Source organism: Manihot esculenta, chromosome 2 (assembly GCF_001659605.2).
Source record: "Manihot esculenta cultivar AM560-2 chromosome 2, M.esculenta_v8, whole genome shotgun sequence".
In the NCBI taxonomy this organism is placed as follows: domain Eukaryota; kingdom Viridiplantae; phylum Streptophyta; class Magnoliopsida; order Malpighiales; family Euphorbiaceae; genus Manihot; species Manihot esculenta.
Window position 1 is genome coordinate 23,704,396 of NC_035162.2, and position 14,143 is coordinate 23,718,538.

Below are 14,143 nucleotides of genomic sequence, written 5' to 3' on the forward strand. Positions count from 1 at the left end.
TTAATTTTTTAATATAAAATAATAAATACTAGTTATTAAATATGAAGTACTATTTAACTAATTTTTTATAAAAATAAGTATTACATGATAATAGGATTGTAAAGTTAGATATTTTTTAAAATTAAAGTATAATTAAATTTTTTTTTTTAATAAATTTAATACACACTCTTTACACTAATTGATCATTGTTAGTATATATTTTTATGATTATTCTCCTAAAGTCTATTGATTAAACTACATCATTTTAATTAAAGTTATGTAGTTTTAAATGATATCATCTAATTATATATATAAAAAAAAATTTATAATCCATTAATTAAATTATCTAAATTATATAAAAAATTATCATCCATTAAAACTGCATAAAACTACGTAGTTTTGGTGTATTAATAATAATAACCTAGCAACTGAAATTCAGCCATTCACATTGACTTATCCCAAACAAAGCACGCAGCAGCCATCGCATCCCTCAGCCAGACGACCCGTCGACCCCCTGAGCAGCAGGACGTCGCGCCAGCACCACCGCCGCATCGCGCTCCTGTGAGCCGTCGCACCACTCCATCTCGCGCTCGTTAGCCGCCGCACGGCCCGCACTGTGCATCAAGCGCACGTTTGCGCCCACCTTTGCATCGCGCTCCTCTGCGTCGCGTCACAAGCAGATATCCTTCAGCCACTGTTCGTCTGAATCGCGTCACGCCTCTTCATCCCATCAGTGCAGTCCGCACCACTGCTGCACTCCTCTTTTATCTTCAGTTCAACGGTAAAGAAGCTTATATATATATATTTTTTAAAATATCTGAAGAAATTTATAGCTTGCTTGTGTTGAAAATTTGAAATTTTAATGGGATTTATTAGTTTTTGGTAGTTGTTAAATGTGATAGAGGCTGATTCATGAGATTGTATTATGTTATTTGTATTGTGTTCTTGAGTTTGTATTTATTTGTATTATTTTGTTATGGATTGTGTTTTATGTAATCTTTTTTTAAATGCTTGCTTACTCTCTCTTTTGATGTTATTTTTATTAGTAGTGACAAGTAACTATTAAAATGTGCTGAAAATAATTTGTAATGGTTAATTCGAGCGAATGGAGCTTATCAAACAGAGCTCAAATTAGGCACCTTATTGTAATGAACAAGGTTTTCATGAGTTGAGCAAACCGAGATAGATTTTGTTGTATCCCACATGGGTTGTGGAAAGGGGTAATGTGCCCCTTATATGGGCCATAGGCAATCCTCCTCCTTGAGCTAGTTTTTGGAGTGAGTTAGGCCTGGCCCAAATTTTACATGGTATTAGAGCCTTCCATCCGATGTTGGGCGCCCTATAAATATGCCACGCACCAGTAGGAATTTGGACGTGAGGGGTGTGTTGAATCCCACATCGGTTGTCGAAAGGGGTAATGTGCCCCTTATATGGGCCATAGGCAATCCTCTTCCTTGAGCTAGCTTTTGGATTGAGTTAGGCCTGGCCCAAATTTAACAGATTTTAACATGTAACTCAAGAGCTGGGGTCGAGCAATATACTGGAGCTCTAGTCATGGACGAGCTTCCAAATATTTTTAATAATCAAGCTTGGTTCGGTTATACCTCTACACGCCACAGGTGCTTCCTGCCTTTGCTTTTTTGCCTCTGTTCCTTTATTCCTTTAACTTGCTAACAGCTTAAGAATTTAGAAAACCCACCATTCAAAAATTGAAACCTAGCTACTGCAACATTTCCTTGAGGCTCAAGTTACCTTCATTTGGCATTTCTCTCGCTCCAAATCAGCTCTCAAGTCTCAACCTGAGAAACAAATTCCCCTAATTTCTCTCAATTTAATGAGTAATAAGACTCGATTGAAACCCCGAAACCCTAATGTCTCTCAAAGGGCGAAGGCTGGGCCAATGAATGGTGCTAAATTGGTGAGTTATACTGCCTTCAGTTGCTTCTCTTTTAGGAAATGCAGTGAAAAAAAAAAATTTGATGTTGCTTTACATATAATTTTGTTGTTATTATAATTATTGTACTCTTTCATGGAACTCAGTTCCAATTTGATGTGGGTTTGCATATAATTACTATTCTATAAGGGTTTCAATAGAGTTTTCTGATTTTAATAACAATGGACTTTTGCCATGTTAGTTTCTTCTTTCTTTGTTTGGTATTATGACATGAATGAACATTAACACACTGCTGCTTAGGTAATCCAATTTAGTTAACATATTCTTAATTGCCACTGCTTGTTTCTTTCTTATGGTTTGATCATTATCATTTGCTTCTAGTTTATTAATTATTCTCACTTGATCTGCTGCTCTGTTTTATTGAGTCTCTTCCCCGACTCCAAAATTAGTAACTTGAATTGAACCAAAATAATTATTCGGTTTGATTCAGACATTCAGAGGTCTATTTGGTTTTATCAGTTCAGCCCAATTACTCATCACAGGTGAGGTGTATAACCTGAGTTTGTGCTACAATGTCTGCTTGTTTTCTTGTTGGTCTCATTTTCAAGGGAATCGAAGAATCATAGTCCAATGAAGATGTGAGTGCTTGCCTAACTACGTAAATAGCTCTTTTTTTTAATTCTTTTTCTTTTTCTTTTTTCCTCTCCATTATTTCTTGTACGTGTGTATTAAAATTTTCAGGTAATAATGCAGAAAAAAACCCAACGCTGGTGCACTTACCAATTTTGAAGTACTTGACTTTCTCAAGGCAAGAGGTGCTTCAAAGGATTCCTCAAGGGTTATTGCTCCAATAGCATCTTCAGAATATAAGGTGTCTACTTTTTTCAGTGAAAAAATTGAGTATACAAGATTTGAACGGACAAAAGAAGTCTAAAACTCTCGTGGGTATTAATTGCATTCATTTTTGTTTTTCTTGTAGGTTTATGATTATTTGGTGGAGACTCCTGCTTGCAGGCAAACGAGAGAGCAAATCCATGAATTTTTGGAGAAGTGTAAGCCATACAAACTTGCAAAAGCTGAGATCCTCAATATCATCAACATTGTACCTCGTGAATTAGTTGAAATTGACCCGGTAATTACATTATTAAGTCATCTTTCCTTCTTTATTTCTTTCCGTTGAATGTGTTCTTGTAGGATTCTTGGCTTAGGAATGAGACTTTTTTTCTTCTTCTGAAATTTGTGTATCCTCTTTTACTTCTCAGTTTTCAGGATAACTTCAATGTAGGTATTATTTGCTTTGTGCAAGGTGTGGAGGGTTGCATTGAAAACGTTTATAGCTCAATCCTTTGGATTAGAAACCTACTGAGGTTTTGGTAAAATCAATATGATAAGAATTAGGAAATGGCAGAATATAGTGTCATGCATCTCTTGCTAATTGCTCTGTTCCATTTGATATTTATATATATTTTTCTTGTGACTATGTTGTATGATTTATCTTCCATGGTTATTGGGTTAGCCCTTTGAAAGAGAATTTATTGACAATGTGACATTGTGATATTATCTCAGTGCCAAATTGTCTTGTTCTTGATAGATGATCAGTCTACATTCAGTTCTTTTCAATCTTAGTGAAATGCACTTTGCAAAAAGATTCATGCTTCGGTGGTCCATTTTTTTTTCTCAAAAAGGATGCTTTGGTTTAAGGTTGGAGCTAAAAATAACTGAGGCCTTAAGCTGAAAATGGTAGCAAACGTTTTCTAAGCAGCGAGATCAGTTACCTTGGTTTGTTTTCTTTTCATTATATCAATTAAGTTTTATGGTAGAACTACTGGCATAAACTACAAGTGGTCTCTTAACACCATAAATTATGGAGATGGTGAGGTAGAAAGTTAATATTATATATGGGCAGTCATAACTAATTCTAGCCTTTATAAAAATAAGTTGTGACCAGTTTCACATTTGACCAAAGAGTACTATGTTGTAGAGCTTTTAGTTAAATGATTGTATAGTGAAATTCAATAAAAACTGGAGTAGTTAAGATGAGTCATATGGTAAGGCAATGGAATAAGTTGAGAACACATCAGTTCGAAAATTGTTAGTGCAGAAATATGAATTAAATATATCGCCAATCTAGAATAAAAAATGAACTTGATATTTATTTTGGGGGTATGCACGTCTTTTTATTGTCATCACTACAGACTGCCATCCGAGGATGTGGCAGCTTTGCTACTTAATAGCCAATATCAATCTGAATGTATTGTAGCTATGAGGTCTGGGTCCATGGTAGGCTCATATTTTGTTGCAAAAGGAGGTTGGTGAGGAGAAATGCCGATGTGGTTGTTTTAGAATATTGAGAAAATTAGGAATGGTGGAATTCTTTTTTCCATCTGTGTTCATCAACCATATAATGTTCAACAAAACTATCAAAATTAAGGGTTCCTGTAACCTTCTGGGAAGAACATGCCATTGTTGACTTCCTAGGATAAGGTGACAGGATACTTGGTATCTACCTGGTGCTGAAGCATGCTATAGAATCTTTCTTCTGCTGGTTTACATATTTTCATATACTAGCAGAGGATTAAGCGGTATCTTTGAAGAACTAGAAGTCAATGGGAAATGACAACCCTGTTTGACATCAAAATCAAAGAAATACAATAACCCCATTGCAAGATAGCAAATAAATAGGACTTTTGGCTGTTGAATTTATTAGTCCTGCAGTTATAAACTGTCCCAGCCATCATGATATCAATAAAACAGCTTCTTTATATATACAAATAATAGTTGACACTTCTTTTGGTATTTATAGCCTACTTCATACTTCATTAACCAAATCATCTACTAGCATGTACCAAATTATATTCTCCATATGAACGAACTACTGGGGTCTTTCTTCTGGGATATTTGTTCAACATGATTTCCTTGAATTTCTTATTTGATGGAGTTTATATTGATAGGAGATGCTCCTTCTGGTGGTTATTGCAAAAAGAATGTTGTTTCCAGAAGTAATTGTTGCTTGTATCACCTTGGCTTGGTTTATGAAATTGTTTAGATGCTCTAATTTTTAATGACATAGGTTAACAAATAAAATGGAGGAAGGCTTTGTTGTTGTTTGCTTTCCATTACATAGGCTAATATTCGTACCTCACAAGGAAATGTGTACTTTTGAAGATGCATTAGTGATGTTGCTTCTTATGTGTTGCACTTGCAGATAATAGAGCACTCTGAAATGCGTTTGGGAGACCAGGTTGAAGAACTCCTAGACTTGGTAAGAGAGGTATTTCCTCCTCCAGATGAACCGACATCAGAAGCAGAGAAGGATAGAGAAGAAACTGAAAATGAGGAGCAAAATGAGGATATGAATGATACTTCAGCGGGAGAACACATTGATGGGGATAGAAAAGAAATCGTCGATGGGGAACCAAGGGAGACAAGTTGAGGCCAAGTATTCTGGATTTTGCTTAAGAATCCAGTGAAATTCTTAACCTTTTTTTTTTTTTTTTTTTTTTTTCTTTTGGAAAAGGTTCTGAAAGTAATTTAGAATGCATATATGGGTAATGAACTTTGATTCATGGGTGGGACAGTTGAATTATATTTATGTTACAAGACATTTTCCAAAACAAATGTGAAAATTGTAGTCTTTTTTCCTCTGATTGGCATCATTCACTTTGAAAGGAAAGAATTTAAATAAATTTTTATAAAAAGTGATTTGTCCAAATGCTTGAATGGTATTTATGAGAACTATACTCCTGATATAGAGCTCTATTTGATCACATAAATAAATGTTTGGCAGTTAGCACAACCAAGGAAAAATAAAAAAAAAAAAAAAAAAAATAAGAGAGCAAAAAGTAAGAATGAACATTTCATCTTTTTAGAGAACTTGCTTGCATATAAAATTTGATTACCTATTCAGAAAAATAGTGTCAAATACATTGTCTGATAAGTTATACAACAACGTAAGCATCCTCTAGCTAACCATATGAAATTTACTACCACAGAGTATGCAAAAATGTATTTTCAAACTTACATGCCTGGATTATTAATTCTGAAATTTGGCAAAATAAAGAAAGGAAGTCTTTAAATATTTACTAAAGATCCAGCAATGCATGGTTCGTCTCTGAAACATCCTCCAAAACTAAACTAAACTAAACTGTTTACTGATATATCCAACATCATTCAACTTTGTGGCTGCGATTTTCAACAGAGTCCAGGTATCTGTAACATTTTTTTCCCCTTATTAGATTGCAATCCTATAAGCCCTTTCGTCATGTATTTAATTTGCAAAAGGAAAGAATGCTAATACCAACCTCAACTCCATGAGGCTGTATACGGTTCCGACTTATAAAATGAACTATCAGAGTTGCAAATTCATCAGCTACATCCTCCGGCAATCATGGGGTGTACAATATAATTTTATATAAAGAAGAAGAAGAAAAGAAAAAAAAGAAACATGATGTGTTATAAATACAAGCAACTGATGTTCACCCGTATCGCATGCCCAGTATGTCTGACGACCACCATTTGAAACTTGCCTTGCATTCGGCCAATTGTAAGAGCTCTGTCGCAAAACAATGCGAAAAAAAAAAAAGGAAAAAAAAAAAGAAAAAAAAAAATATCAATATAAAATTTACCAGTCTTATTATTCAACAACCTATCACCCAGAATGTTAAAAACTGGTAAATAAGTGAACGGTCCTATGATAGCCACAGTTAAGAGTTTGTCTTCAAGTTCAACGGTAGATTATGCAGTTTGAAAATAATTAATAGACTTTTATATAATTTCAGATTCAGGGCAACTTTATTAACTAACTAATACTTTTTAAACTGGTTGTCCGGATCAAAAGCAATAACTCTGTGCCCCTTTACATCACACGAGGAAAAGTCAAATTTGATATTTGGGGTATCACAGGTACCTCTATTCTCTCGCTCACTTATTAATCAAAATTTTGTTAGTCATTACCCGATCTATCTTGGTTCTAGTTTGCCGTCCTATTGAAGGTTCAAACTAATTCAGAAATTTGCCAAGTTAAGTCATTCACACATGCACCAAATTGTTGAATGAAGGAATTCAACTTCTCTTCTAGATTCATTGAATCAACCATGATGATTGACTATTCTTTCGCCTTTTTGTCCAAGGTTAAATGCTTAGCTATGGCTTCAAGCAAAGCACATATATTTTTTTATTCATAACATTACTGTTAATATCATTACTCAGATAATTGGATATAAAAATCCAATTTTTATTGCAAACTGGATTGATCTCTCATGGTACCTTACTCTAATATCAAGTTGTTACAGTCCCAAGTAGTGGATCACGTTACGAGATGGTAGATGGGGAAGTAGCTCATTAGAGAGAGCTTAACTCCTCAAGGCTCAAGAAAGGAGAGAGACAATCTCATAATTTTTGAAATAAATTCTGCTTGTCTTATTAAATAAAAATAAATGCCTTATATGGCGGAGGTTCATATAACCATAGGAATTCTCATTGAAATAGAAGTTTAATACAAGTAATTATTAAATAATAAATTACTAACAAAAGATAATACAATCTAATAATAAATAAATAAGATAAGATAATAGAGATAAGACGCTAATAGATAAACGTAGTATATTTGTTATGGATTTAATCTATCCATTATCCATAATATCATTGCTCTCTTGGAAAAGAGCTTGCCCTCAAGCTCAAAAGTAGAATATGTAGTCCAAAAAATAATTGATAAACTTTCATACAACTTTAGATCCAATATAACCTTGCCAACTAACTAATACTTTCCAAACTCGAGCATCTGGATCAAAAGCAATATCTTTGTGCTCTCTTTTGTCACACGAGGAAAAGTCAACTTTGACATTTTGGAGTAGCACAAGTACCTTAATCCTCTCATTCACTTATTGACTAAAATTTTATTGGCCACTACTCGATCTTTGGTTCTAATTTGCTCTATTATTGAAGGTTCAAAATAATTCAAAAATTTGCTAAGCTAGGTCATTGACACGTGCATCAAATCGTTGCATGAAGGAATTCAACTTCTCTTTTAGATTTGTTGAATCACCTGTGACGACCGACTTTTCTTCTGCCTTTTCTGCCAAGTCTATATGCTTAGCTAAGACTTCAAGTAAAACTCATATATCTTTTTGCTCATGATATTGCTGTTGAAATTGTTTCTCAATTAATTAGATATAGAAATCTAATTTCTATTGTAAAATAGGTTGATCCACCATGACACCTTGTCAGTTAATTGAATATAGTTAATTGGGTCATATCACGGGATGTAGATGGAGATGGAGCTCGTTAAAGGGATCTTTTAACCCCTCAAGACTCAAGAAACGATAGTCTCAATCTCATAATTTTAGAATGATTTATGCTTGTCTTATTGAATAAAAATAAAGTCCTTATATTGTGGAGGTTTATAAAATCATAGGTATTCTAATTGAAATAGAAGTCTTATACAAGTAATATTAGATAATAATTACTAAGATAAAATAATAAAGACCTAATAATAAATAAATAAGATAAGATAATAGAGATAAGAAACTAATAGATAAACATAATCTATTTGTTATGGATTTAGTCTATCTATTATCTGTAACAACCCGGAAATCGGACCGCTACCGGCATTAGGATTCAGATTGACTTAAGGTCGCCGGAACTCGTAGCAAGCCTACTATACATCCTGTTATACTTGATAAAATCTCATACATGATCATAAAACATAAACATTTCATGAAACCAAGCTTCAACCTGTGCATGTATCATAAATTGAAAACATAAAACCCATACTAGAGCCCTCATCAAATGCTCCAGTATGGTCAACCTACATGCCTCAACTTGGTTCAACATATCATATACATAAAACTTTTACATAAGGATCATGTAATCCAGGATTAACAACTAAAAACTAGGGCCAAGCACAATTCTAATCCATTAAAATATTACATGTCCACATCTATTCTATTACGTCAAACTGTACCAAAAACTTTGATGACTTCCCCGAACTATCCTCGATCCTGCAAACTTGGGGTTAGAGGAAAGGGATAAGCTACAAGAGCCTAGTGAGCAGAACAGTAAAAACAATTTAATAAACATATGCTCATATGGAATGCGTCACATATGCTCATATGGAATGCGTCACAGCACAAACAATACACAATCAAGATGGACTTGTCACCAGTAACTCTCTACATAATCCAATGTGCCCGGCCCTCGACGGAGCTCCTCAGGACTTTCACTTAAACATAACATATCCATAGATGCCAGGGGCGTAGAATGGGCAGCCCTGATCTTTCTCTTACATAGTACCAGGGCGCGTAGAATGGGCAGCCCTGGTCTTCCGTATCTGTCATAATATATCCTGCTCGAGGGCTAGTGGGTCATCCAATATCCATCCGCAACAATAGTAAATTATGCAATGCATCATATTCGTGAATTCTAATGCAAGCATCCTAATACATAAACATGGCATTCATGATGCATGAACATGCTTAAAAGTTTAGTTACTTCAAAAATATGGTTCAGTTCTACTCACCTCTGGCCGACGCTTGACTAAAACAGTAGCAGCTGACTCACTGCTGGCCTCTACGGTCTCTCGGATCCGATCCTACACAAATGGACTCAAATGAGGGACCAAACATAACTCTATTAAGACTCTAAACATCTTCCCAAAAACCCCTCAAAACATACTAAAATATGCATACAAAACAAGCAAAGGAAGGCTGGGCAGGGGACTTTTGGCAGCAGGTTCGGCGGCCGAAGGTCCCTTACAGATCTGAAAGTTAGGGACTTTTAGGGGCAAGTTCGGAGGCCGAAAGCCTTTCACAGATCCGAAAGTCACTAACCTTTGGGGGCAGGTTCGGCGGCCTAACCCCTTCACAGATCCGAAAGTCCATCCTTTCGGGGGCAGGTTAGGCGGCCAAAGGCTGCCTCCACAGGCAGGTTCGGCGGCTGAACCTTGCTTCGGCAGTTGAATATGTGTTCTCCAGAATGGCAGAACCTGATTTTGCCTTATGCTCACAGCCACCAAAAACTCTCCAATCCTCACACCCAACTCCTCAAAACATGCATACTCACTCAACATGCATAAGGGGCATAAACTAGCCTAAACCTCAACAAACATCCACAAAAACAACTCAACAAGCAAGCATGTATCATCAAACTAACATAAATCCTAATATTTTAGATCTGATCATTTCATGCATTATTAACCCTTAAACCTCTTTAAAATTTGATAAAAAACATAAGAAAACAAAGATCTAGGCTTACCTCTTGGAGATCTAAGGGTATCAACAACCCAAACTTGGAGGTGAGAGACAATCGATCTCCGGAGGTCTCCAAGCTCTAGAAACTTTGATTCAAACTCAAAACTTCAAAAATAAGGAAAAACTCATAAATTTTCTAGGAGATTTGAAGGAAAAATAACAAGGACATCAAAGGGTGGCGGGACTCACCTTTGCTCGGAAATGGAGAGAAAACTCTCTCATTTTCAGGCTGAAGGCCTCTTATAGGTGGCTGGACAAACCACCTTCGGGGGCCGAAAGGGGACGTCCCGCGGCAGCACCACCTTCGACGGCCGAACCTTACTTCGGCGGTCGAACCTGGATTTTTCACTCCAATTCCTTTCTTTCTTTTTTTAACTCTTTTCTTTCTTTCTTAAAACCTTAAAATTTTCAAAATTCATTTTATAAAAACCTTATTTTACCCTTCCTAAGGAGATTCCAGCTTCGAGATTCCAGGTTCCAACGGAGATTCCGTCGAAAGGTTGGAATTTCGACGCTAGAGTCTAGTCGGGTATTACATTCTTCCCCCCTTAAGAACATTCATCATCGAATGTTCAACAAGCAAACATGAACATCAAGAAAACACATAAAACATAAGACACTTACCTTAAAAGAGATAGGGGTATTGCTGGAGCATGGACTCCCGGGTCTCCTAGGTGCATTCTTCCATGTTGTGGTGATTCCAAAGGACTTTCACCATCATGATTTCCTTGTTCCTCAGCTTTCTCATTTGCGTGTCTATGATCCGCACTGGCTGCTCAATATAGGTGAGATCCCCTAGGAACTCTACATCAGGTTCATTAAGAACCTTGCCCGGATCTGACATGAACTTTCGTAACATGGAAACATGGATTCCCGGATGGATTCTCTCCATAGAAGCAGGTAGATCTAACTTGTAAGAAACATTCCCAATCTTTTGCAAGATTTCGAAGGGTCCGATGTACCTTGGAGCTAGTTTACCTTTCTTCTCAAAGCGAATTACCCTTTTCATAGGAGACACCTTGAGGAACACCATATCTCCCTCCTGGAACACAACATGCTTTCTGCGGACATATGCATAGCTCTTTTGTCGACTCCACCAAAACCTGGGGGTAAACTGGAGTCTCCTATCTGACACTATCAAGACTAGAGCCCCATGCAACTTGACAATCTCTTCAATATATACCTGTGCCAATTTGTCCATAGAGTAGCCACTCCTAACAGGAATAAAGTGAGCAGACTTGGTCAATCTGTCCACTATTACCCATGTAGAGTCTAATCTATTGGACGTTGCTAGTAATCCCACCACAAAATTCATAGCCACGTTTTTCCATTTCCACTCTGAAGTCGGTAGTGGGTTGAGCATCCCAGCTGGCTTCTGATGTTCTAGTTTCACCCTTTGACAGATTTCACAAGCGGACACAAACTGCGCCACTTCCCTCTTCATAGCTGGCCACTAATAAACTCTCTTCAGGTCTTGATACATTTTGGTGGCCCTAGGGTGAACACTGTACCTAGCATTATGAGTCTCTCTCATAATGTCTCCCTTCAGACTTACGTCATCTGGTACACATAATCTGTTCCCGTAACGGAGGATCCCTTTGTTGTCGAATCTAAATTCAACATTCTTGCTTGTCTGAACAGTTCTCGCTATCTTTACCAACTCGGGGTCCTCATGCTGTTTTTGCGCCACCTGCTCCAGAAACACGGGTGTCACTTTCATCTGAGCCACTAGTGCACCTGTACCTGACAACTCTAACTGCAAACCCTCATTAATGAGCCTGTAAAATTCCCTCACCACCGGTCTTCTCTCTACTGAGATATGGGATAAACTGACAAGTGATTTCCGGTTAAGAGCATCTGCCATTGCATTTGCTTTACCTAGATGATACTGGATCTTGCAATCATAATCACTAAGCAGTTCTACCCATCTTCTCTGCCTCAAGTTAAACTCTTTCTGACTCAAGATGTATTGCAAACTCTTATGATTTGTAAAGATCTCACATTTAACCCCATGCAGATAATGCTTCCACATCTAAAGTGCAAAGATCACAGCTGCCATCTCAAGATCGTGTGTAGGATAATTCAGCTCATGCTTCTTCAACTGCCTAGAAGCATAAGCAATTACCCTCTCATTCTGCATCAACACACAACCTAGTCGCACTCGGGATGCATCACAAAACACTGTGAAATCCTCATTACTCGTAGACAGAGCTAACACCGGTGCTGACGTCAGTCTCCTCTTCAGCTCTTCAAAACTCTCTTCACATAGATCTGACCAGACAAACTTCTGATTCTTTCTGGTCAACCTGGTCATAGGAGCGGCTATTTTGGAGAAGTCCTGTGCGAACCTCCTGTAGTAACCTGCCAAATCCAAAAAGCTTTTAATCTCTATCATTGTAGTAGGTCTGGGCCAGTTAGCTACAACCTCTACTTTCTTAAGGTCCACCTCGATTCCTTTTTCTGACACTATGTGCCCCAAGAAAGAGATGCTCCTCAACCAGAACTCACATTTAGAGAACTTGGCATACAAGTCGTGCTCTATCAGGGTCTACAACACTGTCCTCAGATGATGGGCATGCTCCTCTGCGTTTCTAGAATACACCAAGATATCGTCAATGAAAATGATAACAAAGTGATCTAGAAACTGACTGAAAACTCTGTTCATGAGGTCCATGAATGCTGCAGGGGCATTGGTCAGTCCGAACGGCATTACTAGGAACTCATAGTGCCCATATCTGGTCCTGAAAGCTGTCTTTGGTACATCTTCTTCTCTGACCCTCAACTGGTGGTACCCAGATCTTAGATCTATCTTGAAAAAAAAATCGGCTCCTGCTAGCTGGTCAAATAGATCATCAATCCTAAGTAATGGATACTTGTTCTTGGTAGTGACTTTGTTCAACTGCCTGTAGTCGATACAAAGTCTTAGGGATCCATCCTTCTTTTTCATAAACAGCACTGGAGCACCCCAAGGTGAGGTACTAGGTCGGATGAAACCCTTATCTACCAATTCCTACAACTGCTCCTTTAATTCTTTCAATTCTGCAGGTGCCATCCTGTAGGGAGGAATAGAGATGTGTCTGGTTCCAGGCATCACTTCAATTTCAAACTCTATTTTCCTAGCAGGTGGTAAACCTGGTAGCTCGTTTGGGAAAATATCAAGAAATTCTCTAACTACTGGCACTGAAGCTGGTTCCCTACCCTGACCATTAAGCTCTCTGACATGAGCAAGAAACCCCTGACAACCCCTCCTAAACAACCTATGAGCTTGTAGGGATGATATCAAACCTCTAGACATACCCCTCTTATCTCCTCTGAAGACAACCTCTGACCCATCTTATTCTCTGAACCTGACTACCTTGTCTTTGCAATCCAAGGTAGCACTATGAGTAGAAAGCCAATCCATCCCTAGAATAACGTCAAAATCGGTCAAATCTAGAACTACAAGGTCAGCTGGAAGACATCTACCCTCAACAAAAACTGGATTGAACCGGCAGACTGACTCTGCCAAAGATGGATCACACTTGGCCCCACTGACCCAAAGAGGACACTCTAGCCCAGAAGCTATCAAACCCAAACTGCCTACGATTCTCGGAGAAATAAAAGAATGAGAGCCACAGGGTCCATAAGAGCATACACATCAAAATACCTAATAGTGAGTTTACCTGACACCACCGTGTTTAATGTGTTGGCCTCCTGCTGGGTCATAGTGAAGATCCGTGCTGAAGCTGATGGACCTTCTCCTTAAGAACCTGTGGAAGAAGAGGCTATCCCTCTCCCTCGACCTCGCCCTCTGCCTTGAGATGAGGCCAAAGCTGCTGGCTAGGCCACACTGTCATAAGCTGTCTGCTGGGACTGAGCCATCAAAGTTGCACTAGGACACTCACGTGCCATGTGCCCCTTCTGTCCACATCTGAAACATGTTGTAGTCCCAAACTGACAAACCCCTTTGTACGGTTTACCGCACCTCATACATTCGGAGCTATTCGAACTGGAGCTTGAACCACCACCCATTCCCAGACCAAAC

General features: G+C 37.8%; 1 protein-coding gene across 3 annotated transcripts; it reads left to right on the top strand.

Annotated features, from left to right (window-relative positions):
- Positions 1–411: 411 nt before the first annotated feature.
- Positions 412–5,517, top strand: LOC110609459 (DNA-directed RNA polymerase III subunit RPC9). Of its 3 annotated transcripts, none has more exons than XM_021749036.2 (5): positions 412–760; positions 2,364–2,511; positions 2,627–2,744; positions 2,853–3,005; positions 5,079–5,517. In XM_021749036.2, exons 2-5 carry the CDS (start codon positions 2,504–2,506, stop codon positions 5,304–5,306), a joined length of 507 nt encoding a protein of 168 aa, XP_021604728.1. In that variant the 5' UTR covers positions 412–760; positions 2,364–2,503; the 3' UTR covers positions 5,307–5,517. The 3 variants fall into 3 exon arrangements, with proteins under 3 accessions (XP_021604728.1, XP_021604729.1, XP_021604730.1); XM_021749037.2 differs by having other exon boundaries at positions 2,393–2,511; XM_021749038.2 differs by having other exon boundaries at positions 2,416–2,511.
- Positions 5,518–14,143: the final 8,626 nt, after the last annotated feature.